The sequence below is a fragment of the Sminthopsis crassicaudata genome, chromosome X, assembly GCF_048593235.1.
Source record: "Sminthopsis crassicaudata isolate SCR6 chromosome X, ASM4859323v1, whole genome shotgun sequence".
Lineage (NCBI taxonomy): Eukaryota > Metazoa > Chordata > Mammalia > Dasyuromorphia > Dasyuridae > Sminthopsis > Sminthopsis crassicaudata.
Window position 1 is genome coordinate 31,373,715 of NC_133623.1, and position 26,378 is coordinate 31,400,092.

The 26,378-nt window shown below is 49.9% G+C and overlaps 1 protein-coding gene across 5 annotated transcripts in view; it reads right to left on the reverse strand.

Moving 5' to 3' along the window:
* Positions 1-1,078: 1,078 nt before the first annotated feature.
* Positions 1,079-26,378, reverse strand: part of GPR50 (G protein-coupled receptor 50) — a 66,911-nt gene continuing 41,611 nt past the window's right edge. For 2 of the 5 annotated variants that reach the window (XM_074278111.1, XM_074278109.1), the window contains exons 2-3: positions 20,660-20,857; positions 1,079-5,449 (exon numbers count right to left, since the gene is read on the reverse strand). In XM_074278111.1, coding sequence (XP_074134212.1) covers positions 4,581-5,449; positions 20,660-20,846 — 1,056 coding nt within the window. In that variant the 5' untranslated portion in view covers positions 20,847-20,857 and the 3' untranslated portion in view covers positions 1,079-4,580. Of the gene's footprint in view, positions 5,450-20,659; positions 20,858-21,083; positions 21,322-22,831; positions 22,969-26,378 lie in introns of those variants that run through there. The other 3 variants (XM_074278107.1, XM_074278108.1, XM_074278110.1) reach the window with 3 other exon arrangements.

Below are 26,378 nucleotides of genomic sequence, written 5' to 3' on the forward strand. Positions count from 1 at the left end.
CCTAGGAAGATTGTTGTGGCAGCTGAGAGGAGGACGACGGATGGCATGGGATTTCATGTCCCAGTTCTGAAGAGAACTGGCCGTGTAATCTTGGACAAGTTAGTGGGGTTAGTCAGTTAGTGGTAACCTGGACTTGTTGAGGGCAGCCTCAACAATATGGTGGCACATGGATTTTGGTTTCTCGTCAACCATTTTGGTCCCATCCTTTCCCAGATTCGGAGGCCTTTTCTGTAAGACAGGGGGACTGGATGAAATCAAGGGTTCTTAACCTGGAGTCTGTGAATATTTAAAAGCAATTATTTTCAGTGGAATTGGTTCCTTTTCTAATTCTATGCATTTGTCAACAACATTTTGAGGAAAGGTCCATAGGATTCAACAGACTGCCAGAGAGTTCCATGACACAAAAAAGGTTAAGAACGCCAAGACTAGTATGTCCCTCCCAGCCACCCTAAGCCACTAACGCTCCAGAGATCCTTCCCTTCCCTTCCCTTCCCTACCCCACAAGAGTCCTAGCCTCCCAGTCTCCCATCGCCACAGGGCCCTTCGAAGTCTAACTGATGGGAGAAATAAATTCATACAAACATTTTGATGGCCAATTTTGTCCCAAAGTAGAATGGGCTGCTATGAGAAGTAGTGAGTTGACCCTCTTTGTGGGTGTTCGAGCAAAAGTCAGAGGACCTCTTGTTGGTTGATACAGTGGTGGGATTGGTTCTAAAGTTCGGGTTGAATTAGATGGCCTCCGACATTCCTTGCAACCCTCAGACTCAAGTTCCGACTTGGGTACCGATTGTCATTTTACCTCTCCTAGCCTCAGTTTCTTCAGCTGTAAAATGACTAATGCTATGAGAATCTATTCGCGGTCTATTCCATAGGATCCCTTAGGAGGAAAGCACTTTGTAAACCCTAAGGCTGCAGAGAAATGGGAACTGGAGAAGGAGTCCATGGTTCTTTCTATCTGAGAGAGTTCTTTTTCCTCCTTACTAGTCTCTGCCTCTGCTTCCCTAACAGGTCAGTGAGATTCCACCCCCACCCTTCCCACCCCCAAGTACCCAAGTGTTTCAAGGAAGTCAATCACACCTTTTGTTTTTGTTTTTTCTAATGCCACGAAAATACGTTTTTATTGTTACATTAAACACACACTTTTTAAGGCAGTTAGATAATTAAAATCCAGTGCTTTAAGGCATGATTTCATATAATAAATCCAACTCTAATAGAATTCTTTTAAATAAATTTAAATTTTTTATTCTTCTCTCCTGACTTTTATGAAAGAATCACTATCTAGGTTTTAATATGGTGCTGATCTCTCAATCCTGTCCATTGATCATCTCAACTATCCAAAATTCTTGCCATTCAGTGTCCCAGGGACAGCAAAGTGAGTGGCAGAGCTGAGAAAAGAAGTCAGAGTGGGGACCCCAGCAGCTAAGAAAGCCATTAGGAAACACTAAGGTTAGCACCCCACATTCTCCCAGCCCAGAGAGGGGCTGGAGGCCAAAGCAGTACAGACTAGGGGCCAGGTTTCTGAAGGACCACCATTCTTCCGGGCTTCTCTAGGCTCATTCTCCCGACTGCCACCTTCAGCCACCGAGTTCTTGGTGCTCTCAGGTCAGAATCCTCTCACACTCTTCCAACAGTGACAGATGGATCCTCGGCTCAGCTGGTCGGCTTCATAGGGATGGTGGAGCCATCATCTCTTTTGGTTTTCTTTTTCTTCTTTTTCTTCTTCTTCTTTTTCTTCTTCTTTGTCTCCCACCTCGGGCTCAGGTGGAGGAGGCATTTGGAGACTGGGTTCATTTGAATGGACTCCAAAATGGGCGTTTTCATTAGAGTTCATTAAAGTGCCATCTTCTTTGGGGAAAATCCACAGGAGCAGAGAGAAGATAGGAGGGAATTTGCACATGTGTCCAGGTGAGAGCCAGTGGGTTAAGGAGAAGGGAGTGGAACGGGGGTAGTGGCCTTAAGGGAGTGAAATAGTTGGGGTTGTGGCCTAAAGTGAGATTGAATCCTGGCCAACTCTAAGAAAAGAGACATGATCCCGAACAGTGCAGTAGCTAGAGGGGAAGAGTCTCTTAGCGATTGAGATGGCCTTGAATTTCTCTGAACATAGAAAGCGACCTTACAGAGCTACATAACCACAAAGAGAAAGGAACAGGTCTGATGAGTGTTCCTGGTGGTTGTTTCTTAGAATGCTTGGTGAATGAAAGAAATGAATTTAACCACTAAGAAAACAATTTTTTAAAATCTGACTAGGAAAATCAGTGGGCCACAATTAGATTGGTTTTTCCAGTGTTTCTGGGTTGAAGATTTGTTGAAAAAGAGACATTAGAATTCATCACATAAATAAAGGAAAGATATGTCCTTTCCATATTAACACTTTCTAAGCAATAAATAATAAATAGATGTGTGTGAAAATCTGTTCTTTAAATACTTCTTAAGCAATAAATAACAATAATAGGTATGTCTATTTCACGAAGAATTTGGTGGCGGATTGCCTCGAGCTGGGACTCTGAAAAGTGCCAGTGGGGCAGCTCTCAGGTGGAATCCAAGTACAGATCTGTATCTGAGCTCTGCCTACAATGCTGCTGTCCACACTACTTCCCCTTAGCACCTAATGTGCAGAGAGGCCTTCATTTGAAAAGTCACTTCGGTTCTGTGAACTAAACTTCCCTGCTTTTCCTCCTCCTCCTCCGACCACTCCTAGTGCCCATCCAGGTCATCAGACAGACTGGTTTTCTGCCTGGGAACTCGGCCCTCACTCCCAAGTGGCCTTCTACTCGCATCCCTTCCTCCCAAGTGGCCTTCTACTCGCATCCCTTCCTCCCAAGTGGCCTTCTACTCGCATCCCTTCCTCCCAAGTGGCCTTCTACTCGCATCCCTTCCTCCCAAGTGGCCTTCTACTCGCATCCCTTCCCTCCATCTTTTAGCTCCTTCTACTTCCGCCCTATTCCCCTCCAAATAAGGTCATCCACAGCAATCTTTTCCTTCCTTTGTCCATTTAATTCCACATGCATCAAGATGATTATTATTGCCGGTTTTGTCTAGTATGTGGTAAAAAGTCTGGACATGGACAAGACGGATGACGATGGGCTGTTTGTCCCTCTAAATATCTCCCTGTGGCAGAAACTGAGAGGGATGCTTCCAAGGAGGACCGGCCACCAGCCAGTGGAGCATCCCTGAAATTAGGCTTCTACTCCAAAGCTCTTTCGAAAATTTGATGATCTCATCTGTTCTATTTTTACGCCCGGTCTGGGAAAGAGAAAATGGACGGGGCTGTTTTATGGTTACAAGATTCAATTAAGAAAATATAGCAGACTCTGCTTGGGACTGTCCTCAACCTTAACTTTCCCGAAAAAAACAAACAAACAAACAAACAAACCAAGCACCTCCCAAACGCGGGAAAGCCAGTGCTTGCTCAGATCTAGGCACCCCACCGCCAGGGGGTTGGGGGGGGGGGTAAGGGGTAGGGGGGAAATGAACACTTGGGACCTTTGGAGAACAGCAGCAGGAGGAAGGAGCAGCAGTACCGTCTGCCCTGGGGGATTCTGCCTGATGGCCAGGACTGGCGAAAGTGTTCCAAGCCCCTCAGGGCACCATTCAACTCTTCCACTGACTGACTGGTTCTAAGAATTAAGTCAGAGGTGAGCTTCCCAATTGAATTCAGTAGACATCAGAGTAACTTTTTGCAGCTGAAATTTAGGAAAGATGCCATTCCTTTAAAGTACTGGATTATCTCACCGGCTTCCGTGACTGCCATTTGAAGCACAGGTGGGCCCGCTTAAATATGTGTAAATTCACGCTCACAAAACAGATTACTAGGCTGTCATATTCATGCGGCCAAAAGATACTTCATTTACAAGAAGGCTTCACCACAAGCTTCCCTTAGGAGCTCCCCCGAGTATATCAATAGGTTATCTACAGAGATAACTAGCCACTTAACAAAGAGGCTGGGGGGAGCAGGGAAAACAAAAGGGGAAAACTAGAGTGGGGAGCCGTTGCCAAATGAAGATCAATTGGAAAGAAAGCTGAAGTAGCTGGGAAATTAGAATGGCAAACACTGGGGAACTCGAGTTCCCTAAATTGTATTATGTCTTGTTAAAGATAGGCTACTATTACGCAAAGTATAAGGTACACTTGCACAATGAGCTAAAACACACTCACTAATTGGTACTTCTAAGCCTGCTGGTGTAACATGTGTAGTGTGTAGGTTTGTGTCGAGTATATGTGTGCATGCATTGCACATAGAGGGGGTGTGTATATACATGTTCATATAAGGGGTACGTTGTATGTACATGTTCATAAGGGGTGCGTTTGTGTGTATATGTTCATACAAGAGATGTGTGTGCATGTTCATATAAGGGGGGGTGTGTGCAGATAGAATGTGTGTGTGTGTGTGTGTGTGTGTGTGTGTGCGCAGATAGGGGGTAGGGGTGTGTGTGTGTGTGTGTGTGTGTGTGTGTGTGTGTGTGTCGGAGCAGGGAGAAGTACGGTGCATCAAGCAATTTAAGCGTATAGTATGCGGAGCAAACTTAGAACTGGGACCTGTCACTTAGCCATCACTAAGGACACTGCGTGAGACTCGGTCTTCACAGGTAGGTGTCGCCTTGAATGCGCCTGGCCCGGGCGTAAGTCGGCTTGCGTCTCATCCTCATCTCGCGGATTTGCTCCTGCAGGTCAACGACAAAGTAGTAGGCCGTGTCCTTGGTGTCACGGACGATGCACTGGTACTCCTTGCGGAAGTTCTGGTTGAGCGTGCCGTAGATCATGGCGTTCACGCAGCTGTTGAAGTAGGCCAAGTAGTAGCTCCCGACATATACCCACTCCGGGACACTCGGCCCCATGCCCAAAGGATCGAAGACCCCGGCGAGCTTCAAGAAATTCAGCGGGCCCCAGCACAGAGCGAACAGGACGAAGACCAGGAACATCGTCATGAAGTTGCGGATGTCGACCAGCATGAACTTCGGCTTGGTGACCTTGACCCGATGATTGACTTGGAGGACCAGGATCCAGATCTTCAGGTAACAGAATGCCACTACCGTCAGGGGGATGAGGAAGTGGAGGGCCGTCACTACGAAGGTGTAGAAGGTAGTAGAAGTGGGGACAAAGGTGCAGGTGTAGACCAGGGGATTGTACTGCACAGTGGCCACGAAGTAGTTGGGGATGAGAGCCAACAAGGTCATCAGCCAGGTCACAATAAGGATGAGGATGGTATTCCTCTCGGTGAAGATCTTCTCATACAGGAGGCTATGGCAGATGTAGCAGTAGCGGTTGAGGGCTATCACCATGATGTTAAAGACGGAGCTAACAGCGCTAATGCTCGTAAGGAGGCCGCTCAGTTGACAGTGGAGTTTTCCCATGGTCCAGCCGTTGTTCAAGATGGCAATCAAGGTCATAGGGTAAGGATACACGGCAACAAGCATGTCGGCCACAGATAAACTGATTACAAAGACGTTCCCTGGAAAAGAAGGGTAGGGGGAAAAAAGAAACAAAGAAGGAAAAAAGAGAAGAAGGAAGAAAAAGGATCAACTGAAGAACATTCAAATCTCATTGAGTTAGACTAATTAACAGAAAAGGTCAGTTGGAATTAGACAAGACCCAAAGGATATGGAGAGAAAAAATTGAAAGCAATGAAATTCAGAGCAGACAGTACTGTGGAGAAAAAGACATTTGTTCACGGCTAATGGAATCGCAAACTTATTGAGAACAGATATGGCAGCCTATAGTACCAGACCCCTCAAAAACCCATCATCCGATGCCCAACCCGCCAATGATGAGCTCCATATTTACTTAGCTTGGTCCTCAGGAAACAGAAACCCGATGCTAAGCAGGAGCAGGTCTTATCCTGCAAGCTTTTCCACCTTAGTGGACTTGGCAAACTTTGGGGCTTTCCAGACCTGGTACACATTGTCCCACATTCTGGGTGTCTCACTGTCTCCCACTGCTACTTCCCCTCCCCCAACATGACATGAGCAGGCATTGCAATTTTCATAGATGACGGGGCTATGGGCCCCTATCCAGATCTCAAATATATCCCCACAATTGTGCTTCCAAAAAATACATATACCGAAACCAAAGTCTCCCACTCTACAAGATCAAATTGTGTCCCATTTTCAGAAAGCTGAAATGAAGTACTCTGGGCAGCTTGAGGGAAATAAGTGGAGGAAGAAGAAGAAGAGAAAGAAGAGGAGGAGGAGGAAGAAGAAATAAAAATGAAGGGTGCTTAAAGACAAACTTGCCCCTTCCTATAGCCCTGATAACATGGCCCCATTTCCATCCCAGATATCCCCCAGTTCAGAATTTTCCTCATTGCAACTAGAGATTTACTTTGTCTAGCCTTAAATAAGTGAGTTCTTCTTTGAAAATCAAGAATGCTCCCTGCCACAGGGCTGGACTCCAGATCCAGAGCCAGGCAGCTTAATGAAATTCACAACCATGCAGTCTGAAGGATTGCACATTTCTCTGGACTATCATTAAGACAATGACAAAAAATATAACTAGAGATAAATGGTTGCAAAAGAGCATTAGGGATGCCATTTTCTTAAAAAGCTTTTTTTTTTTTTTTTTTTTTTTTAATGGGATCAGATATAAATGGGGCGGAAGTATAGGAAAGAGGAAAAGACTATGGCAAAATGGTTTACAGGCTATGGTGCCCCAAGCTACTTCTTCTGATGAAGGTAGACATTTAAAGAAGTCCATTAACTCTTTGAGGATACTAAGGGTCTTTGCTGTTCCCACTAAGGATGCTTAGAGCCAGAGACTGCCGGAGCAGTGGAATCCTGGTGTTCTTCCCATTTCCCAAGATATCAGCCTTCCTTCCATTTCTATGTGTTTAAATATGGTCACCTTCCCTTTGCTTGGGGGGAGGGGCACTTGAGAGGAAAATGACAAAGCAATTTCCCTTTGTTCAGTAATCAGAACCGGGACTGTGGCCCACAATCTCTTCATCCAGGCTGGGCAATTAAGTCCGTTAACCAGGTTCTGGTTAGACAGCCGACCAAAGCTGACTCTGGAGCAGTGACCTATCTTTCCCTTTGACCTTCCCTAGGCCTGAACGCCACCTGCAAGGTTAGCATAACCAGTTAAGTGAAGCTCGCCTTCCAATGAGACAATTTGCTTTTGGCACATCCACTGAAGCAGTAAAGCCTTTGGATGCAGACTAAGGATGGCATGATTAAAGATCGTTGATGCTGGTAATCGATCAAGGGCCACTGCTCGTTCTTTTTGCATATTATCCTTTTCTGTGATTGGAAATAAATTCCCAGCACCCAGACTACCACCAAAGCTCTGTGGTATAAATCAAGGTCACTAACTCTTGTTCTAAGAGTCACTCTTCTGAAGAGGATTTTAATCTACAGCAAGAGAGCAAAGTGCTTTAAGACTGATTTGGAAATTTTTGTAATTTGTCAGTCGTTTGCCCGCTTGTTTTGATACCATCATCAGCCTGAGTGGAAGCAGCAGCAGTTATTTGGTTACTCGTGCTGTGCTTCAGGGCTTGAGAAGGTGACATTTGATTTAGAAACGCTCAATCTTGATGTTCCCAATTTCTCACTATAGTCTTTCTACATCTCCAAGAGCCTCCTCTCCATTTCCCAGGAAACATCCTAAACAGAGACCCAGATCTTTTCTCAATCTCACATTGCCTAGGCTACAGATACATAGACTCCTACTAGATGTTGGAACCTTAAGGATCATCTAGTCCAAGCCCTGAACTTCTCAGAAGGGGAAAGTGAGGCTCAGGATGACCCAAATGGGTCATCAAGGAAAGAGGTGGCATCTGGCCATTGTTTTTAATTTGGGGCACAGAATAAAGTAAAAGAGAGAAATGGAGGCCAAAGGGAAAAAATGAGAAGGGTGTGAAGATACTATGAAAATGAAGAAATAGGTGGGGGGGGGGAGGTTTGTTTTTTTTTTTTAGGGGAGGAAGAGGATGTAGCCCTATAGCATGAAAGTACAAGAGGAGAAAATTTGTGAAATGTGGTCCCAGAAAAAAAATTTAGAGACAAAAAATATTTAGCAGGAAAAAAAAAACAAAACAAAACAAAACAAAAAAAAAAAACCATCAGGACTCTGCTCTTGGAAAGCCATTAGCATTAGCATCTAGTTTATCATTTGCCCATTAAGAGTCCCTATCTAGTCAAGCACACTCCAGATTATCTGTCCACTAAATCTTGATGGATTTATGACAAGCTATTTTGATTTTAGAGCCTGCTCAGTCTTCTACATTCAGCTACCATAGCTACCTTCCCCAGCTTTGGCTATGGTCCTTGCCTTGGGTTGACTACAAGGATCCTGGCTACATGAATAGTGGGGTTGGGGGGGAGAGGGCAAAGTGCCCTGGTCACCAGAGACTCATCTAAGCAAGGCCAAAGTTCTTCAGGGGAACTGTCACAAAAAATAAAAACGTTTCAAAGAATATAAAAAGATAATAAACAAGGACACTAATTTTGTACAGAAAAAAATTTTTTTTTTTTACATATTCCTGCTATTTCTACTCTTTCTGTTATTGTTTGCTTGCATTTTTGTTTTCTTTCTCGGGTTTCTTTTCTTTCTTTCTAGATCTGATTTTTCTTGGGCAGCAAGATAACTGTATAAATATGTATACATATATTGTCTTTAACATATACTTTAACATATTTCACATGTTCGGGACTACCTACCATCTGGGGAGGGGGTGGGGGGAAGGAGGGGAAAATTCGGAACAGAAAATTTTGCAAGGATCAATGTTGAAAAATTACCCATAAATATGTTTTGTAAATAAAAAAGATAATAACAATAAATAAACAAACAAATAAATAAGTATTCCTGCGAACCAGATCTTAACCTATGAAATGTTAAGTTTTATCTTTGAAAAAACAGAAAATAGAAAATTTTTCAAATACATTTTAAAAGGGACTGGGGATGGGGGTGTGGGGAAAGAGTCTAGGAGAACCCAGCAAGTGGTCTTCATATGGGAGTAAAGCCAGAGAAGAGAAGGATTTTAGAAGTTATCTAATTACACACACACACACACACACACACACACACACACACACACACACACACACACTCCTATCTCAATTAGGGGTGAGGATGATAAAGTTGAAAGTGACTACTGCAAAAGTGATCTAGCCTGGTTTCCCTTTGCTGAAGGATCTTGTTGATCAAGTCAAGAGATAACATAGGACCCTGGCAATGGAGAAGAGAATTCTGGCCGTGGGATCTTGGACACATTGCTTTTCTTCTCTGAATGTGAGTGCAAAATGAGGTAGGGATGGACTGAGTGATCTCAAGGTGCTGGAAGCCTGGGAAAGGCAGTTTTGGCATCCCAGCATGTGGAAGCCTTTCTCCCTCCCCATTTCCTTCCCTAAAGGGACAAAGCCTAGATAAAGCAGCCTTTAGTTAGTATCTAAAACTAGAACCTGAGTCTGGGCAGAAGCAGCAGAGGTTGTGGCCCCCAGATCCTTGGATGCCCCCTGCTATAAGAAGGGCAGACTAGCCTCAGTCATTTATCTGAGGGACTTCTTCCTATACTTCCTCCCCCCCTAACCCCCCAAAAGCACCCATAAAAGCTCAGGAAAAATAATACCTACTTGTTTTGCATAAATTTACATAAATTGGATAACACTGATACCTAATTACAACTTAGTAATAAATAGGCAGATCATTAAATAGGTAGCATATTAATTTTGCTGTATTTCCCCCCCCCCATTCATTCAGACTCTTACTGAGCCCTGGAGGAAACAGAAATCTCAATGGGTCCCAGTCCCTGCCCTGAAGAAGCTCCCCGTCTAATGGGGGGGGGGTGGAGGTGGGAGAAGTAGGCTGGACAGCAAAATGGGCTTAGAATGAACAGAGTCACGTTTTAGCCCCGACAAATCCCTCCCTTCCTTCCCCCTCTCAGGGCCTCATCTGCTTCCCCCAGCTGCAAAAAGGGGGGGGAGGGGGCTGGGGGAGCCGAAGGCACAGGCGGGAAGGTTGGATTAAAGGCTCTCTCAAGTCCCTTCCAGCTCTGACATTCTTTGAATTGACACGTACACAAATAACCAGAAGGTGTATTTAATTACAAACACTCTACTTTGTCCTGGATGTTCAGGCTTCATAATTTGTGACTTGCCCCTAGTGTGGCTGTCAGTGCACAGCTAAAAGAAATTCCAGGGGAAAAAAGCAATGACCATTTAATGGGGTAATTTCTAGTGTCGGGAGACATTTGTAAAAATATTCCTGCAAGATGGAGTTTGCTCATTGAAAGACCTTTGTTCAAAGGGGGGGGTGGGGTGGGTGGGAAGCAAGAGTTCTGCTTGCTGGAGTGAGAGGGGGGGAGGGCAACTAACACTGAGCTGTGTATTTGAAAATCCATTTTTAAAAAAACAGTTCAAGTGTCATGGCCAAGGAGCTGTATGGCTTAATCTAACAGCATTCATTCCCAATATTTCCATTTTCTTTTCGTTTTTTTTTTTTTTTTTTTTTTTCCCCTTAAATGCCCATCTGATGAGATTAGTGAAAAGGAGAAATAGGGAAAGATAATGAGGGTGAACAAAAGAGTACCTAGAACAGTAAGTGTCCAGTAAATGTTTGTTGAATGAATGAATGCATTCATGAATGCATGCAACACCTTCCTGCAGCAAATGAGAGCTCTCCGTGGAGGACAGAGCGGTGGTCCCTAAGGCAGATGAGGAGCACACAATTCGGAAACGATTCATTTGGGTTTCTCGAGAGGGTAGGTAGGGAAACTGGCTGGAACTCTGGGAGAGCAGCAAAATTGCCATTACTTGTCTGCAAGGTTGCCTGCTGGCTCTTCCACTTCCCAACTAGAAACATTTCCTAGCCAAGCTCTCAGAGGCGGTTTAATTTCATGCTGAGAATTTACAAACCGCTACAACAGATGTAAAGCTGTAAGGAGTAATTACACAGCTACTGCTTACCCAAGCAAAACCCGGGTTTGCATCTTTCCTGCAGATTAATCAGTGAGAAAGAAAAATGACAGTAATTGATGGTGCAAATTACGGCTACGGGGCGATGTCTTTAATGGGGGCTCTGAGAAGTTATGGGACAAATGGTCACTGCAAAGTCTCCCATCAGCCACAAATGATTAGGCAGACTTGGGCCGCGCCGGCCCAACAGGTCGACAGGCAGCTCCACAGAACCACAGGGCCCGAGAGCTCGACAGAGGCCATCGAGGCCAAGCCATGACTGCCCGAGAATCCTCTCCGGCATCAGACCCACCAGAGTGCTCCGACAGGCTCTGCCGGGAGACCTTCAGTGAAGGGAACCTCCCCAATCGCCAAGGCAACCCCTTCGACTCTGACACGGCTCAGCTTGTTAGGAAATGGACCCACAAGTGCCTCTCACAACCTGCTCGCAGCAACCTCATTGCACCTAGCTCGGAACAGTTCTTTAACAACTCGAATGAATAAATAATAATTAGTGAACCAAAATATAATAGCTGACAGAGTGGGTTCCCATCTGCTATGTGCTTTTACATACATCATTTCATTTGATCTTCATAGTGCTCCTGGGAGGTGTTATCAGTCCCATGTTATAAATGAAACAACAGAGGCACAGAGTGGCAATGCCCTTGCCTCCAGCCCACAACTAGTGGCTAGTCAAAGCCAGGCTGCCTCTCCAGATTCTATCCCTAACACTCTCTCAACTCCATTATGCCATCATGTCTTGCACATCATCTTTTTTTTTTTTTTAATTCCTTTTGGTTATTTTTTTTATTTTATTTTTTATTATAGCTTCTTATTTACAAAACAAATGCATGGGTAATTTTTCAACACTGATTCTTGCAAAACCTTCTGTTCCAAATGTTTCCCCTCCTTCCCTCCATCCCCTGCCCTAGATGGCAGATAGTCCCATACATGTTATATATGTTAAAATATGTTACATACAATATATGTATACATTTATTTATACAGTTGTTTGAACATCATCTTACACACACACACACACACACACACACTACACAACACACACACACACACACACTACACACACACACACACACACACACTCTTGTCCTCCTTTATTCTGGATACTCTGACTCTATCAATGGAGCCTGAGCTTTTCACTTTTGTTTGTTGGCCATGACCAAAGACTGTGAAAGGATGAAACTACTAAAATTGACAAGATTTAGACTGTATTATTTTGTGATACTATAGGATTTATAGATTTGGAGCTGGGAAGGATCTCAGAAGCCATCTAGTTAAGTCCCCTCTTTTTTAGCAGTGGAGGAAACTGGGGCCATGGAGGTTAAGTAATATTTGCCCAAGATCACACAGGTAGGAAATAGCAATCAGAATTTGAACTCAGTACCATAATAAGAGGTTTTGATCCAGTACCCAACAATCTGACATACTAACTGCATTCTTGCTAGGATCAAAAAACCCCAAGAAGTTGTAGCTACATGGAAGGGCTGTCACAACAAATGAAACTGAATATCTCTTAATGGGCAGGAAACAATTGGTTACCTACTAAGGAGTCATTTCAAAATCGTCTGTCTGGGTGCAGGCAGATCAATGACCGATTAGAGGAAAGTCCAAAATCAATACCAAATTAGAAGAAAGACAAAGATAAGAAGGTACTGCATGCACTTACAAACAATTCCAACCTGACCGATTTCAATAAGCTATTGTGGACCATGAAAAATGGGAAATGGATAAAAGTAAAGACATTGATTTTGGTTATCACTATTTGGACAACAAAAATGTATATTTAAAAATTAAATTTATAAAGTTTCTCCTGTGTATTCTCATTTCCTTGTCTATACAATGAAGAATTTTTCTCTTCCAGATCTAAAGACTAGGTGTGCAAGAATTGTTATCTTCTATATGGTACTTCATGTTAGCAGCTATAAAATACATATTCACCATAGGTGCCTGAAGGTTATCTAAAACTCCTGAAGTATTAAAAAACCTCGGCACAAAATAGACAACTTCCTGGTTGTTGCTCTATCCTCACAAATCTCTGAGTTACACATGAAGTGAGTATTACATCCATTTTACAGATGGAGAACTTTAAAAAGGCAAAGAGGCTTGCTCACAGGCACAAGACTACTAAACTAAGTCCTGGAGGAGGAACTCAAAACCCAGGTCTTTGGACTTCTAGTCCACCACAAAAAGTAGCAGGGGACAGGGGAGGAAAGGAGGGAGAGATAGAAAAAAGAAGGGAGAGGAAGAAAGGAAAGAAGAGGGAGGAAAAGAAGGAAGACAGGAGAGAAAGAAAAGAAGAAGGAGGAAGGGGGAAAGAAGGAGGGAGAGAAAAAAAGAAAGGAAGAGGGACAGAGAGAAAGGAAGGAAGGGGGGAGAGAGAGAGAGAGAAAGAGAGAGAGAGGGAGGGAGAGAGAAAGAGAGAGAGGAAGAAGGTGGAAAAAGAGGGGGGAAAAAAGATGAGAAAAAAAAACAAAAGGGGCAAAGCATGGTTTAAGCAAGCCCTCCTGCACAAGTCACCAAGAGCCAGTCTTCCCTAGCCTGGGAGGGACTGTGCTCCAGCACAGCAGGGCTCAGTGGAATTCAAGGTTTACTCAAAGGAGAGGGTAATGAGTTCTAATCCTCCCTATTTCCGGTGCAGCCGTGGGCAATTTCTTACCCTTAGGAGGCTCTTGTTAACAACTAGCTCTAGGAACTGTTGCCAAGCATAAAAGGAGCCAATAAAATGGAGCGAACAGCGGGTCAGCAATCCTAAATGCTCTCTAACCACTCAGAATTTAAAAAAAAAAAAAAAAAAAAAAAAAATCTGCTTTATTAAAAAAACGTGTCTCACCCAAAAACTGGGCTTTCTAACAACACTCTTTTCCCTCGGTCCCAGTGCCAAATGTTGCAACAGGATCAAAGCTATTGTTGAGAAGTAAATTCAGAAAGTCACTACCTGTTCCAGTAGGGGGGAAGGGGGGATGTGGATAAATCTGTATTATCTGCTCTACGATTTCCACACCAACCTTCTCTGATCTTGGGGATGGTTTTCCACTGGGATCTAACTTTATGCCCTCGGTTACAAAAACCCAAACTGCTTTGGTTAGAATGCTCACTTCTCTAGGCAAATGTTCGAGAATAAAAAGAACTCCTTAGTCCTGGGGACTGGCAAGATTTTCACCATATTATTTTTCCACTGGCCCGGAGAGGATTTTTCCTTTTTGAACCATTTGGCCCCGGGAGCACTTAAGAGTATTTGCCTATCACTAGCTATGTGAGCTAGAGCTCTTTCTGAGCCTCAGTTTCCTTATCTATTAAAAAAAAAAAAAAAAAAAAAAAAAAAAAAAAAAAAGAGGGGAGTGAAAGAGGGGGTAGACTAGGTGACCTCTGAGATCCCTTCTAGCTCTAAATCTATGACCAGACAGGGCTCCAAATCCCGGCCTTCACAGATTCACAGAAACCCAGCATTTGTTTCCCATACAATACATTAGCAAGAGAGTTGCTGACTCCCTAGAAGGCATTTTTTCAATTCATTCTGCACCCAGCCTGCCAACTTCATCTAAAACAATTAAGTGGATTAGGGAAGCTTTAGCTCAAGTGAAATTTCACAGCACAGCCTGAGGTTTGAGAGAAAGCCAAGAAGCAAAGCCACACAGTTAATGACAGGGATCGAGGTGAAGTCCTTATCACTCAATGGGGGGAAAAGAAAGAAAGAAAGAAAGAAACCACCAAAATCAGTTCGAATTCGGCTCTCCTTTTTCACAAGCTTCCCCCGTGCCAAGAGCCCAGATCCGGCCCAGTTTGCTCCTTGTGTCTTAGCCCACAGCAGGCCAGCTCGCCGAACCCTTCTCCAACACGCTTAAAACTGAGCACATGCTTGGTCGCCCCTCCCCTCCCCCATGCTTCCCCCAGGCCCCAGAGGCCAGGGATGTAAAGGACACTTCCCGCCCCCCCCCATAAGCCAAACCAATCAGACACTAAAAACTTTTCCATAAATTCAGCACAACACATTGACATTCTCCGGAACCTCACAAAAGGTGGTCTCCCACTTCTTTTTTTCCCATCTTCATTTAGCTCAGCATATTTTTAAATAATAATAAATCCCCCTCCAAGAAATTCATTTGTTTGCTCCGGTGGAAAAACAAATGGCTGAAAAGCTCTTTCAGATTATAATCAAGGAAGGCTTGGGGGTGGGGGGGAGAGGGCTTTAGGGGGCCCCACGGAGGAGGTGCCCCAAAGCTCCATTTGGTATAAACAATGTCCTTTCCGAGGATGAAAAACCTGATTTTTATTTTAAACTTAAATTTAAAATTCACTGACGTGTAATCTACATTAAACAGCTGGACACACTGGCTTTATTTTCTCCCTTAATATTTGAGTATGGTTGGAGGGGGCTGAACTTCAGGGAGACAAGTCAAGGAAAGAAAATTGCTTTTGGATTCTGAGAACCTGGGTATGAATCTCAGCCCGGCCATTTTCTAGCTTAATGCCCTCGGGCAACACCCTTAACCTGCCTCAGCCTCAGTTTCCTTCTCTGTAAAAAACAGGGAGTTCTTCACCTTTTTGGTGTCGTGGAGCCCGTGGGCAGTCTGATGGCATCAGCCTATGAAACCTTTCTCAAAATCCCCAAATAATCATAAAATGTTCAAATGCATAAAATCAAATACATAAGATTGCAAAGAAAATCCATGATACTGAAATCCGGTTTTCCAAATACAAAAAACAAAACCAATTTCACAAACCCCCGGGTTAAAAACCTCTGTCTTCGGACCACAAATTTCCGCCTAGAAGTCAGCTGAGAACCCTTGCATTCCTGGTGATCTGAAAATGAAAGGCCATGTCTAGGTGACCACTTGTTACAGTGGCAGGCTTTGGGGGGGTCCCCCTCAGTGAATATCTGAATTCACTGGAGAGCACTGTGCTTAGGCTGGTGACGTGCAAAATTCCTCTCCTGCTCGGACACACGCGGACCCCAAAAGCAGGGCCGAAATCTCTGCAGCCCTCCGGCGCCAGGCCCCACACGCTGGCGCTCCCAGAGCACGTCTGCCTTAGCGTGGACACGGCAGGGGCTGCGGAGAGAACCTTGGGAAATGCACCATTTCCACCCTCCGCATCGCCGCGGCCCGGCCCGCTGCCTTCCGCCTCCTTCCACTAGCCAAAGACCACTCAAAAGCAGCTGGCAGTCCAGGCCGGGGCCCCCCGAGGCCGCCCAAGGCCCCTGCGCCCTGCCGCCGCCGCAGCGAAGGCCAAAAGCCGGGCCTCGAGAGGCCAACAGGGATTTTGCATGCTGCCTTCCCATCAACAAGTAAATGCATCTCCTGTTTGTCACTGCAAGCATCTCTCCCTCCCCCTTCGTCACCTTCTCCTTTCCCTAAGTACTGTTCCCATTATTTGCAATGATTTCTACACAGGACTGTTGCTAGGCAGTCATATAAGCTATAGTACCATCATCTGGGGGGTGACAGAAAGAGGGGGAGGGGGAGAGGGAATGGAGGAGAGGGAGGGAGGGGGAGAGAGAGAGAGAGAGAGAGAGAGAGAGAGAGAGAGAGAGAGAGAGAGAGAGAGAGAGAGAGAGAGAGAGAGAGAGAGAGAGAGAAGGAGGGAGGGAGGGAGAGAGAAAGGAGGGGGAGAAAGAGAGAAAGGAGGGAGGGAGGGAGAGAGACAGAGAAAGGAGTGGGAGAAAGAGAGAGAAAGAAGGGAGGGAGGGAGGGAGAGAAAGAGTGGGAGAAAGAGAGAGAAAGAAGGGAGGGAGGGAGGGAGGGAGAAAGAGAGAGAGAAAGGAAGGAGGAAAAAAAAAGCCCTGAGAGGCTTAGAAAATCGGCTGGGGGTGCAGGCTGCAGGCTACTGTGCAAATGAAAAAGCCCACGGGAAGCTGGAAGGGGCAAGGAGGGAATGTGCAAAATGGACTGGCCGGCCCTGAAAGTCTGCTCTCAGAGGCTATTTCTGGGTGGCTGAGGCTTTTAACCAGGCCCATGCCCTTCGCATTGAATGGCCCGGCCTTCCTGCTCCCCACTGCCCCTGCCCAGGAAGACCACAGCCGGGGTGACTGGGGGAGCAGCCTGTTCATTAAGGGCCCGGTTGTGGAAGCAGGCTGAAGCCCCCCTGGCTTCTGCCGAAGGGAGGGTCGCCCAGCCCGCCACTCTGCAGGGGCACCGGCCGCCTCTAGGGGATTTTTCACAAATGCACAGAAGGGAGCAAAAGGGGAAAGCAAGCCCCACCTCGTGCTGGGGTGCGGGTCCTAGGGGAAGGGCCGAAGCCGGAGACGGGGCCGGGGGAGGGGACGTTGGGGGGGGGGTTGGCCTAAGATCTGCCACCTTCCCAGAAGCTGGAGCAGATGCGGAGGCTCGGCTGTTTTCTGGGAAGATTCTGCCCCCCTCTGGGCAGCTTTTAAGTTCATTCATTTCAGCGCGAGGCTGGTTGGCAGCTGTGCCTCGGCTTCGCTCCTGAGGGGCAGTGGGCACTGATCTCCCAGGCTGCTGCTCAGCCCAGCTCTGGGGAGGGGGGCTGAGCTCCCGCCTCTGATCTTCCCTGGGGTGTGGGGAGCCCCACACCCCCGCCTAGGCACAAGTCCCGGGCACTGACTGGCTCTCTCACTGCATCTGGAGCTGGGGGCTGTGAGGAAGGAGCAGAGCTTTCCTCCCCAACTCTGGGGCTCAGAGGGCAGGGCCTGCTCAGACCCTACAAGAGGGGTCTCATCCCTACCGCCTCTCACATGGCACGGGCCTCGATTTCCTCACTCTGGAAAATGGGGGGGGGAATGCTCTGCACCTTGCCACCTGCAGCACTGCCCCGTATTCAGCTCACGTCCAGACACAGAAGTGCCCGATTCCTCCCAGACTCTCGCTGGGCTCCTCCCCTCCTCCCCCAGACCTCTGCTTGCTTCCCGGCATCCCCAATCCGGGAGTACGCTTGTCTAGACCCTTCTCTGGCCACCGTGACTGTCATGGCCACTGGAGGGAGGGGGTGATTTTTGCCTCAAGATGGCCAGATACTGCACCAGGGTGTGCCCAGCCAGGGCATCGTCTCTGCCAGGCGTGCCGAGACTGGCCAATCAAAGCTAGGTGCGTGCCTCGGTGCACCGGCCGAGTGCTGTCATTGGGCTCCCTAGGGAAATCCGGCCACTCTGCTTCCTTTGCACGGCCATCAGGGGCCCCCAATTTCCTTGCCAACTGTACCCCTGTGAACCCTCTTGCTGGAACTGCTCACCCCCCTTGCCCCACAGCTCTACCAGGTTTCTGGGCTATCATCATTGCTTTAGAGCTGGAAAGGACCTTAGAAGTCATTTAGTTTTCAGCCCACCTCACCACCCACCCACCCACACACACACAGTACGGGGAACCCCAAAACAGACACTTATTTTGAGCTTTCCCAAATTCCTATACTGGGCAGCACCTATATTCACCTAGTTCCTAACTCATGCTCTTTCCAAGCCCTAGTTCCACAGGGGATTGCTATGTATGAAAAGATGGCTGCTCTCTCTCTTTTACCCCCCCCCCCATCTCTCTGCTTGGAGACACTGGCTCAGCAACCCTTATCTAGAGCCCTGACGCTCATCTGCCATCTTAGGAAGGCTGTGGGGTTCCACAAGGGAGCCCTAACTTCACCCCCACATTTATTAGGGGAGGGGTCATCAGCCTCTTCCCTCAAGTGGACAATGGGGTTCAGATTTCAGCTAGATTTAACTCTGCATTTCTCTCCAAGCCCAGGCAAGGACCCCCTACCACCTTAGCATTCTGAAATGTAGTAGGAGAAGGTCTCCCCGACCCCTTCCACAGGAGCCTGTACTTAGGTTCCTTTGAACTCCAGGGGTAGCCTGTAAGAGACCCCCTTGACCTGAGACACCCAGACATTTACTAAGCAGGGGGACAGGAAGGACACTACCCTCCCTTCTCCAAAGGAGCACATATGTAGGCTAGGTTCAGTTAGGTTCTGTCCAACCCCAAAGATAGCCTGCAGGGACCCCCTAACGACTCAGACATCCTGATTTTAAGGGGGGATGGTAAAGAGGCTCTCTGTATCCCACTCTCTGCAGAAGAGTTTATGCTTAGGTTGAATTCAGCTGAGCTTCTCCAACCCCAAGGGAAACCTGCAAGGGCTCCCAACTCAGACACCCCAATATCTAAGGGATCTGCTCCTCCTCTGCAGAGGAGGGGATATTTAACATGGCTTCTGGGAGGCTCTCTCTGCAAACCCTAGGAGAAGCCTGAAAGGTCCCTTTATCCACTTAGATACCCCCAGATCTGGGGGCTTTTGCCCCTTCCCCTCTGCAGAGGAGCCCACACTCAGGGTAAGATCAGCTCCAGACGCCATTGGGGGTGTCTGTCTCCGATACCAAATTGACCAGTAGGAGACGGGGAGCCCTCCCCGAATTATGTGGCGCCCCCCCCATTTCCCGAGGGTGTTTTTGAGTCCCCCCCCACGGGCCTCTGCAGCATTTTGGCTCTATTCCCTGGCTTCTGCCTGCCCAGCTCCAGGAGGGTGAGCGTGCCCATTTTGCGGCCCCGGGGGTGGGAGCCACAGGACTCAAGGCCGGGCTAGCCCGCAGACCCGGGGAGCTTTTTCCAGCGGTGAAGCAGGCACTGGAGTCAACCCCCGCCCCTAATTGGAAGTCCCGGGGAAGGAGAGGGGGGAGGGGAAAGGGGGGAAGAGGAGGATGGGGGAAGGAGCTGCCTCTGCAGCACGGCACTTCAGTCAAACACACACTTTTTCTTTCTTTTCTTTTTCTTTTCTTTTTTCGTTTTCAATTTCAAGCCGCTTTTCGGAGGAAGACACTTCCTAGCCCTAGGCGAGGGAGCCTGTCTCCCAGATGTCTTCCCAAGCCCAAGCCGCAGACCCCGGAGGGGCTCGGCGACCCCCACCCATCCCACTTCCTGGCTCTGGCCGGCTCCCCAAGCCCTGCACTTAATTAATTCCGCGCTGTTCGCCTGTGGCAGCCCCGGGCAGGCAGGCAGCCCGCCCCCAGCCTCGGGACCCTCCGAGGGCTCCGAGATCGCTTCCAATCAAAGCCAGACACATTTCCTGTGCTTTCTCGGCGTCTGTTCGCAGCCCGGCCACTTACCTGGGCTCGCTCCTGCTCTGGACGCCCAAGGAGAGCGGCTCTTCTGGCCGCCGGGGCCGCGACTGGTGTGTGTATAGGGGGGGCCCCGGGGACCGGAGGGGCTTTGCCAAGCCCCCTGGGGGCCAGCTTCGCAGCCAGCCGCTCCCAAGCCCCTAGGCAGCCTCAGCACTTACCTGCTCAGCTCTCCGCGTCGGTCCGAGCTCGGGACGGCAGCCCCCGCCCCCCCCAGCTTGGGATCCCCAGAAACCTAAGCTCAGACACCCCGACATTTCGTTGGAGGGAGTCTCCTCGCCGCCCCCCCCCGGGATTCGAGCTCCCCGAGCCCGGGCTGCTATGCGGCCCCACGGGCGCCGCAGGCTGCAGGAAAGCCGGGAGGGCCCCCCCCCCCCCCCCCCCGGCTCCCTCTCTGGGGGTCGCTCTCGTCCCCCGCCAGCCCAGCGGCTCTCCGGAAAAGGGGCTCGCTTCGAATTCCTCTCCTCCGAGAGGCCGGGGAAGCTGCGGACGCACTCCGGCCGGACCCTCGTGGACCCCAGCCCGACTCCCCCCCCCCAGTTCTCCCCCAGCCCCGGGCTGGCGGCTGTGTGGAGCGAGGGCAGGCGGCCGCTAACTCTGTCCGGCTCCCCTCCCCGCGGGCTTCGGGCGGCCTGCCGTCGCCGGGACGCGGGGACCGGGCGAGCGGCGGGATGGGGGCGCGGCGAGAGGGGCGCGGGCGGCTTACCGAGGTTGCGGAGCCTCTCGTTCTTGGTCACGGCGGCGATGACAAACGAGTTGCCCACGAGGTCCATCACGATGGTGAAACAAAGCAGCAAGGACAAGAAGCTGGTCAGGAATATGTTCTGGGGCCGGGGGGTCCTGGGCTGCCACCAGTCGGGGATCGTGGTCGTGTCGTTGTGAGCCGCCTCCATGGTGCTGGAAGCTGGGGAAAGAAGAGCCCCGGTGAGAGCCGAGCCGCCGCCGCCGCCGCTGCCGCCAGCATCGCGCCCCCCCCCTCCCCGCGCCAGGCTCCCGGCCCCTCGGCCGGACTCCCCGGGCCCGGCCGAGCGCGGCCGGCGGCTCCCCGAGCTCCGGCGGCGCCCCGCTTCCCTCGGAGCAGTCGGCGCCGAGGCTCCCTCCCGGGGAGGCAACTTTGCTTTCGGCTTTACCTGCTCCCCACCCCGCCAGCCTGCAGGCGCTCCCACCTTCCGGCCCTACAGAGCTCCGATGTGCCCCGCACCGAGGATCTGGGTCCAGGGCGTGGTGCCCCGGAGCATGTCCCGAGGTGGCCGAGAAAGCGGAGCTTCGGGGCTCCTCCCGAAGTGGCGCTTCCCGGGCCCTGGGAGAGGCTCCTGCCGCCGCCGCCGCCGAGGGCGCACTGAGTGCCGATCCCACAGCCCCTCAGACTAGCTCTGCCGCCTCACAGAGTGCGGGCTCTTAAGCCCTCCCCCTGGCGAGCGCAGCTGCCGCTCACAGGGTGCGGGCTCCTGCGCCCGGAGGAGGAGCCCGGCCGCCGCGCACAGAGCGCCGCCAGACCAGTGGCGGGGCCCGAGCCCTCAGCAAGGGCGGTGCCGCCTCGCGCGCCGTGCCAGGGCAGCGCCGGACTCCGGGGCCAAGGGATGGCCGCTGCCGCGCGCGCGCGCAAACGCCGGGGCCGCCAGCGGGGGCCCGCGGCTCCCGGGAAGGGCGCGGCCGCCCCGAGCCGAGAGCCGGAGCGCCGCAGCCGTGGCCGGGGCGCCGCCCGGCCTCCGCAGCCCCCCGACGGGCGCCGCCGCAGCGCACCGACTGCCCCGTCCCCACGAGGCTCCGGAGCTCCCGGGAAGGGCGCTAGCGCGACCCAGAAAGAGCCGGGGACTCCGGAGCCTCCGGGCCGGACAGTGAAGCCGCGCGTAAAAGACCGGGGCGGCGTCGGGGCTCCCGAGTCTCTGGCCCCGACGACGCCGCCGCGCTTAAATTGCGGAGGTGTCGCCGGGGCTCGGAGTCCCGGGAAGGGCGCTGGCCCTGCGCATAAAGAGCGCGTGAAGTCCCGGGGCACAGCGGGGGGCGGGGGGATCCGGAGTCCGAGAAGGGGATCCGGGGTCGGGGAGGGGGATCCGAAGCGGGGAAAGGGAATCGGGGGCTGGGAAAGGGAATAGAGAGTCAGGAAAAAGACTGGGGGGGGGCCGCGGGAAAGGGACTGGGGGGGGGGGCGGGAAAAGGAATCGAGGGCCGGGAAAAGGAATCGGGGGCCGGGAAAAGGAATCGAGGGCCGGGAAAAGGAATCGGGAACCGGGAAAAGGAATCGGGGGCCGGGAAAAGGAATCGGGAACCGGGAAAAGGAATCGGGAACCGGGAAAAGGAATCGGGAACCGGGAAAAGGAATTTGGTGCCCAGGAAGGGTGCTGCCGCCTAGCACAAAGTGCCGAGGCATGGTCGGGACTTCGGAGTTCCTCGGAAGGCAGACGCCTCCTCGCTGAAAGTGTCGGGGCATTGCCGGGGGATCGGACCCCCCAGAAGGGGGACTGCAGCCGTCCCCGTCCGGCTAGGCTCCAAAATCGGAGCGGAGCTCAGAAAGCACCGGGAGAGCAGACTCTGTCTCCTTGTTCCCACCCCCAGCCCCAAATTCCCCGGATCCGATTGCGGGCCGGACCCCCGACGCCTCTTCCCCTTCCGCTTCTCTTTCCCTTTCTCCCCGTGAGGAGGACGGGGAAGAGAAGCTTAGTCAGTTTTCCAACGACCACAAAAGAACTGGATCCCCGCCCTCCCCTCACCCCCGGGCCGCTCCGAAGCCGCAGCCCCCCGAGACTGCTAAGCCGCCGGGCCAGCCCGCCCGGGGCTTCGGGAGGCAGGCGGGCTGGAGCGGCGGAGCTTCCCGAAAACCCCCCGGCCCCCGCCCCCGCGCCGGCCCGCGGCCCCTCACCGCGGCCTCGGAGCTTACAGAAGGGGCTGTAATCCCCGGAGGCAGCGCCCTCCTGGCCGGCGGCGCCGGTCACCGCAGGCAGCAGGTCCCCCAGCAGCCGAGACGCGTTAGGCAGGAACATCGCTGCTCGACTGAGCCGGCCGGCCCGGCCCGCCTTTTATAGGGACTTTACCACCTGACTTCCGACGTAATACCTACGACAGCAAAATTAATGACAGGGGCAACCTCCCAAACACCTGTAAGCACTTAAAGCCCCTTGGGAGACCTTTGGCCACCCCCCTTTTGGCAGAAGTGACCTGGGAGGGGCCGGGACCGCCCCGGCTGCCTCTGCGAAGCCCGAGCGGCGATCCCAGCCCGCTCGCGAGCTATTCCCGGCTGCGGGGCAGCGCCTGCTCTAGAAACGGGCGCCTAGGTCACCCCGGCCCGGAGAGGCGGCCCAACCTCAGCTAGCTCCGCGCCGCTCCGCGCAGCCCCGCGCGCACAGGGCCGGAGGGAAGACCCCAAGGTGGCGGGGGCTTCCCGGGGAGTCGGCGTGGCCCGGAGCCCTGCGCCGGCCGTCCGCCCGTCCCCCCGAGCAGCCTCCGCCTTCGCGCCTAACCCCCCCTCTCCACGTTTTCGCTTCCACTCTTTGTCTTCCCGAAACCCGATAGCTAGCCATCCGCAGAGAGGGAGCCGGGGCTACGAGGAGCTCATCAAGCCCACCCCAGCCCTTAGGGGACCCCCTGGGGATGTCAGGTGGGACCCCATCCTCCCCACTCGGAACTTCGGGTCTCTAAAGTGCTTAAGGCACCGAAAACCGAGCCCACTCTCGGCCAGCAGGAGCCAGAGCTAGAGTTGGAACTCCCAGAAGCTCCAAGCACCCTCCAGCCAATGGGAAGCCCGAAAGCTCCGCTGCCCACTCCCAAGAAGGCACACGGTGAGGTTCAGGGTTCAAGTCCCTAAGAGCCCAGAAAACCATTTCCACTTTTCCTTGGAACTCACTACAGGAATTAAAAAGGAAAACAAGTCCTAACCACACAGATGTCTGTCCCTTTTCATTCTTAGACAGAAGCTCCATCTGCCTGGGGGAGCATGGAGCCCCCTCCCCAATACTGGGTAGCCACAAAGTACCCCCAAATCGTTCTTTTAATGGATCCTAAAACTTTTTTTCTTTTCTTTTCTTTCCTTTTTTTTTTTTTCTTTTTTTTCTTTTTTTCTTTTTTTTTTTTTTTTTTTGCTGAGGCAATTGGGGCTAAGCGACTTGCCCAGGGTCACCCAGGCCAAATTTGAACTCAGGTCTTCCTGAATTCAGGGCTGGTGCCTAAAACTTCTTTTTTTTTAAAGTGTCCACGGATTTCTTAACAAAGAAACCAAACTCAGTCGCTAAGAAACACATTTTGGTTTGGGGACTTGGGGCGGGCAGGGGAGATCTTAGAGATAAGATGATTTAATTAAGCAGAGTTAATAGAGTAGTTTTGGAGCTCTAAAGAACCAGATGAGAAATTTAGTCCAAACTCAGTATTTTAAATGTGAAAAACAGCATCTGAGAGGTTATGACTTGGCCAGCATCACACGACAAATTAGGGAAGGACAGAGTTTTTGAAGGGAGGACTTCTGGCTTAAGATCAGAATCTTGGACGCACCACAGACCTTTGAGCTTCAAGGTATTTTTTTTTTTTTTTTTTTTTTTTTGGAGGCTGAAGTTAAGTGACTTGCCCAGGGTCACACAGCTAGGAAGTGCTAAGTGTCTGAGACCACATTTGAACTCGGGGTCCTCCTGAATTCAAGGCTGGTGCTCTATCCACTGCGCCACCTAGCTGCCCCGAGCTTCAAGGTATCTTAAGGCTAAAACCTATTCCAAGCCCTCCATTTCCTTTTGTTTGACTTTATTTATTTAATGCAAATGTTATTACCAAAAGTCAGATTTCCTCAGCCAGAATGTATCTTCTCGGTGTTAGAACTAGAAGAGGCCTGAGACAACATTTAGTCTCTCACCCCCACATCTCCTATAAGGGGAACTGAGGACCAGAGAGCTTTGGTTACTTGTCACATAGGAAATGAAGAGGAGAGGAGGGTTTTTCAGACCAGACTCTCTCTCTCTGGCTCCAGTTCTCTTTCTGTGTCCCTAAATCCTGTTTCCAGCCTGCTCTCTTAGAGATTCGAGCAATGGTTAATTTGAAGAATATTACTATGATTGGGTTGGCCAGAGCTCATAGGATCATACTTCTAGAGCTGAATGGGGGTCTTAGAAAATATTTAGCTTGGCTCCTCTTATTTTATAGGTAAGAAACCTGAAGAACAGAGAGGGTGAACAATTTGGCCAGTACCACACAGCAATTAAGTAGCAGTACCAGGGTTTTAAGTTCTGCTCCTCTGGCTCCAAATCCAGTTTTGCCCACGGAACCGGAGACTTTAAAGCAGGACTGTTGTGGAGAACTTCTAATACAATGAGAAATGTTGCTATTCTTTTGTTTCCGGTCTGGCAAAATGCTTTTTGTTATTGCTACAAGAGTTCCTAAGATCACAGTTTGGGAGCTAGACGAGACCCTAGACAAGATTTATTCCCAGGACTTCATTTTACGCAAGAGGGAGCTGAAGAATAGAGACTGGTTGAATGACTTGGCCAAGACCACACAGCAAATTTCCGAGTATGATTGTTGTCACCGGGTGGTAAAAGATACCTTGGAAATTAACTACTCTAATTATTCTTCCCTCCTTCCTCTCTCCCTCCTCCTTTTCTCCCTGTGTCTCTATCTCTGTCTCTCTAGTTCTTTCTCCTCTCCTTCTCTCTGTCTTTCTCTCCCTTTTTCCTCTTTCTCCTCTCTCTCTCTTTTGTTCTTTCTCTTCTCTCAGTCTCTGTGTCTCTTTTTCTCTTCTCTTTTCTTTCTTTCTCTCTCTTTTTCTTTCTCTTTTCCCTGTCCTCTTTCTTCATCTCTGTCTCTCTATTCTCTTTTCCCCCTCTCTCTTTCTCTTCTTTCTTTCTCCTCTCTGTCTCTCTTTCCTCTCTGTCTTTATATTCTTTTTTCTTTCTCCTCTGTCTCTTTTCTTTCTTCCCTTTCCCTCCCTCCCTCTTCTCTCTTTTCTTTCTTTCTCCCCTCCTTTTCTCTGTGTGTCTCTGTTTCTTTGTCTGTCTCTTCCCCCTTCTTTCTTTCTCTCTCTCTCTCTCTTTTTCTCTTTCTCCTCTCTGTCTCTGTGCCTGTCTCTTCTCTCTCTTTCTTTTTTCTCTCTCTTGTCTCTCCCTTCTCTCTTTTTCCTTTCTCCTCTCTTTTTGTCTCTCTGTCTCTTCTCTTTTTTCCTTTCTCCTATCTCTGTGACTGTGCCTCTCTGTGTTTCTCTCTTTTCTCTTTCTCCTCTCTGTGTCTGTCTGTCTCTCTCCCCTTTGTCTCTCTCTTTCTCCCTTTTTCTTTATTCTCTTTTTCTTCTCTCTCCTCCCTCTTTCTGTCTCTCTTTTTTCTCTTTCTCTTCTCTCTGTCTCTCACTTACTCTTTTTTCTTTCTTTCTCCTCTCTGTCTGTTTGACTCTTCTCTTTCCTTTCTCTCTTTTTCCTCTTGCTCCTCTCTCTTTGTCTCTCTCTCTTTCTGTCTTT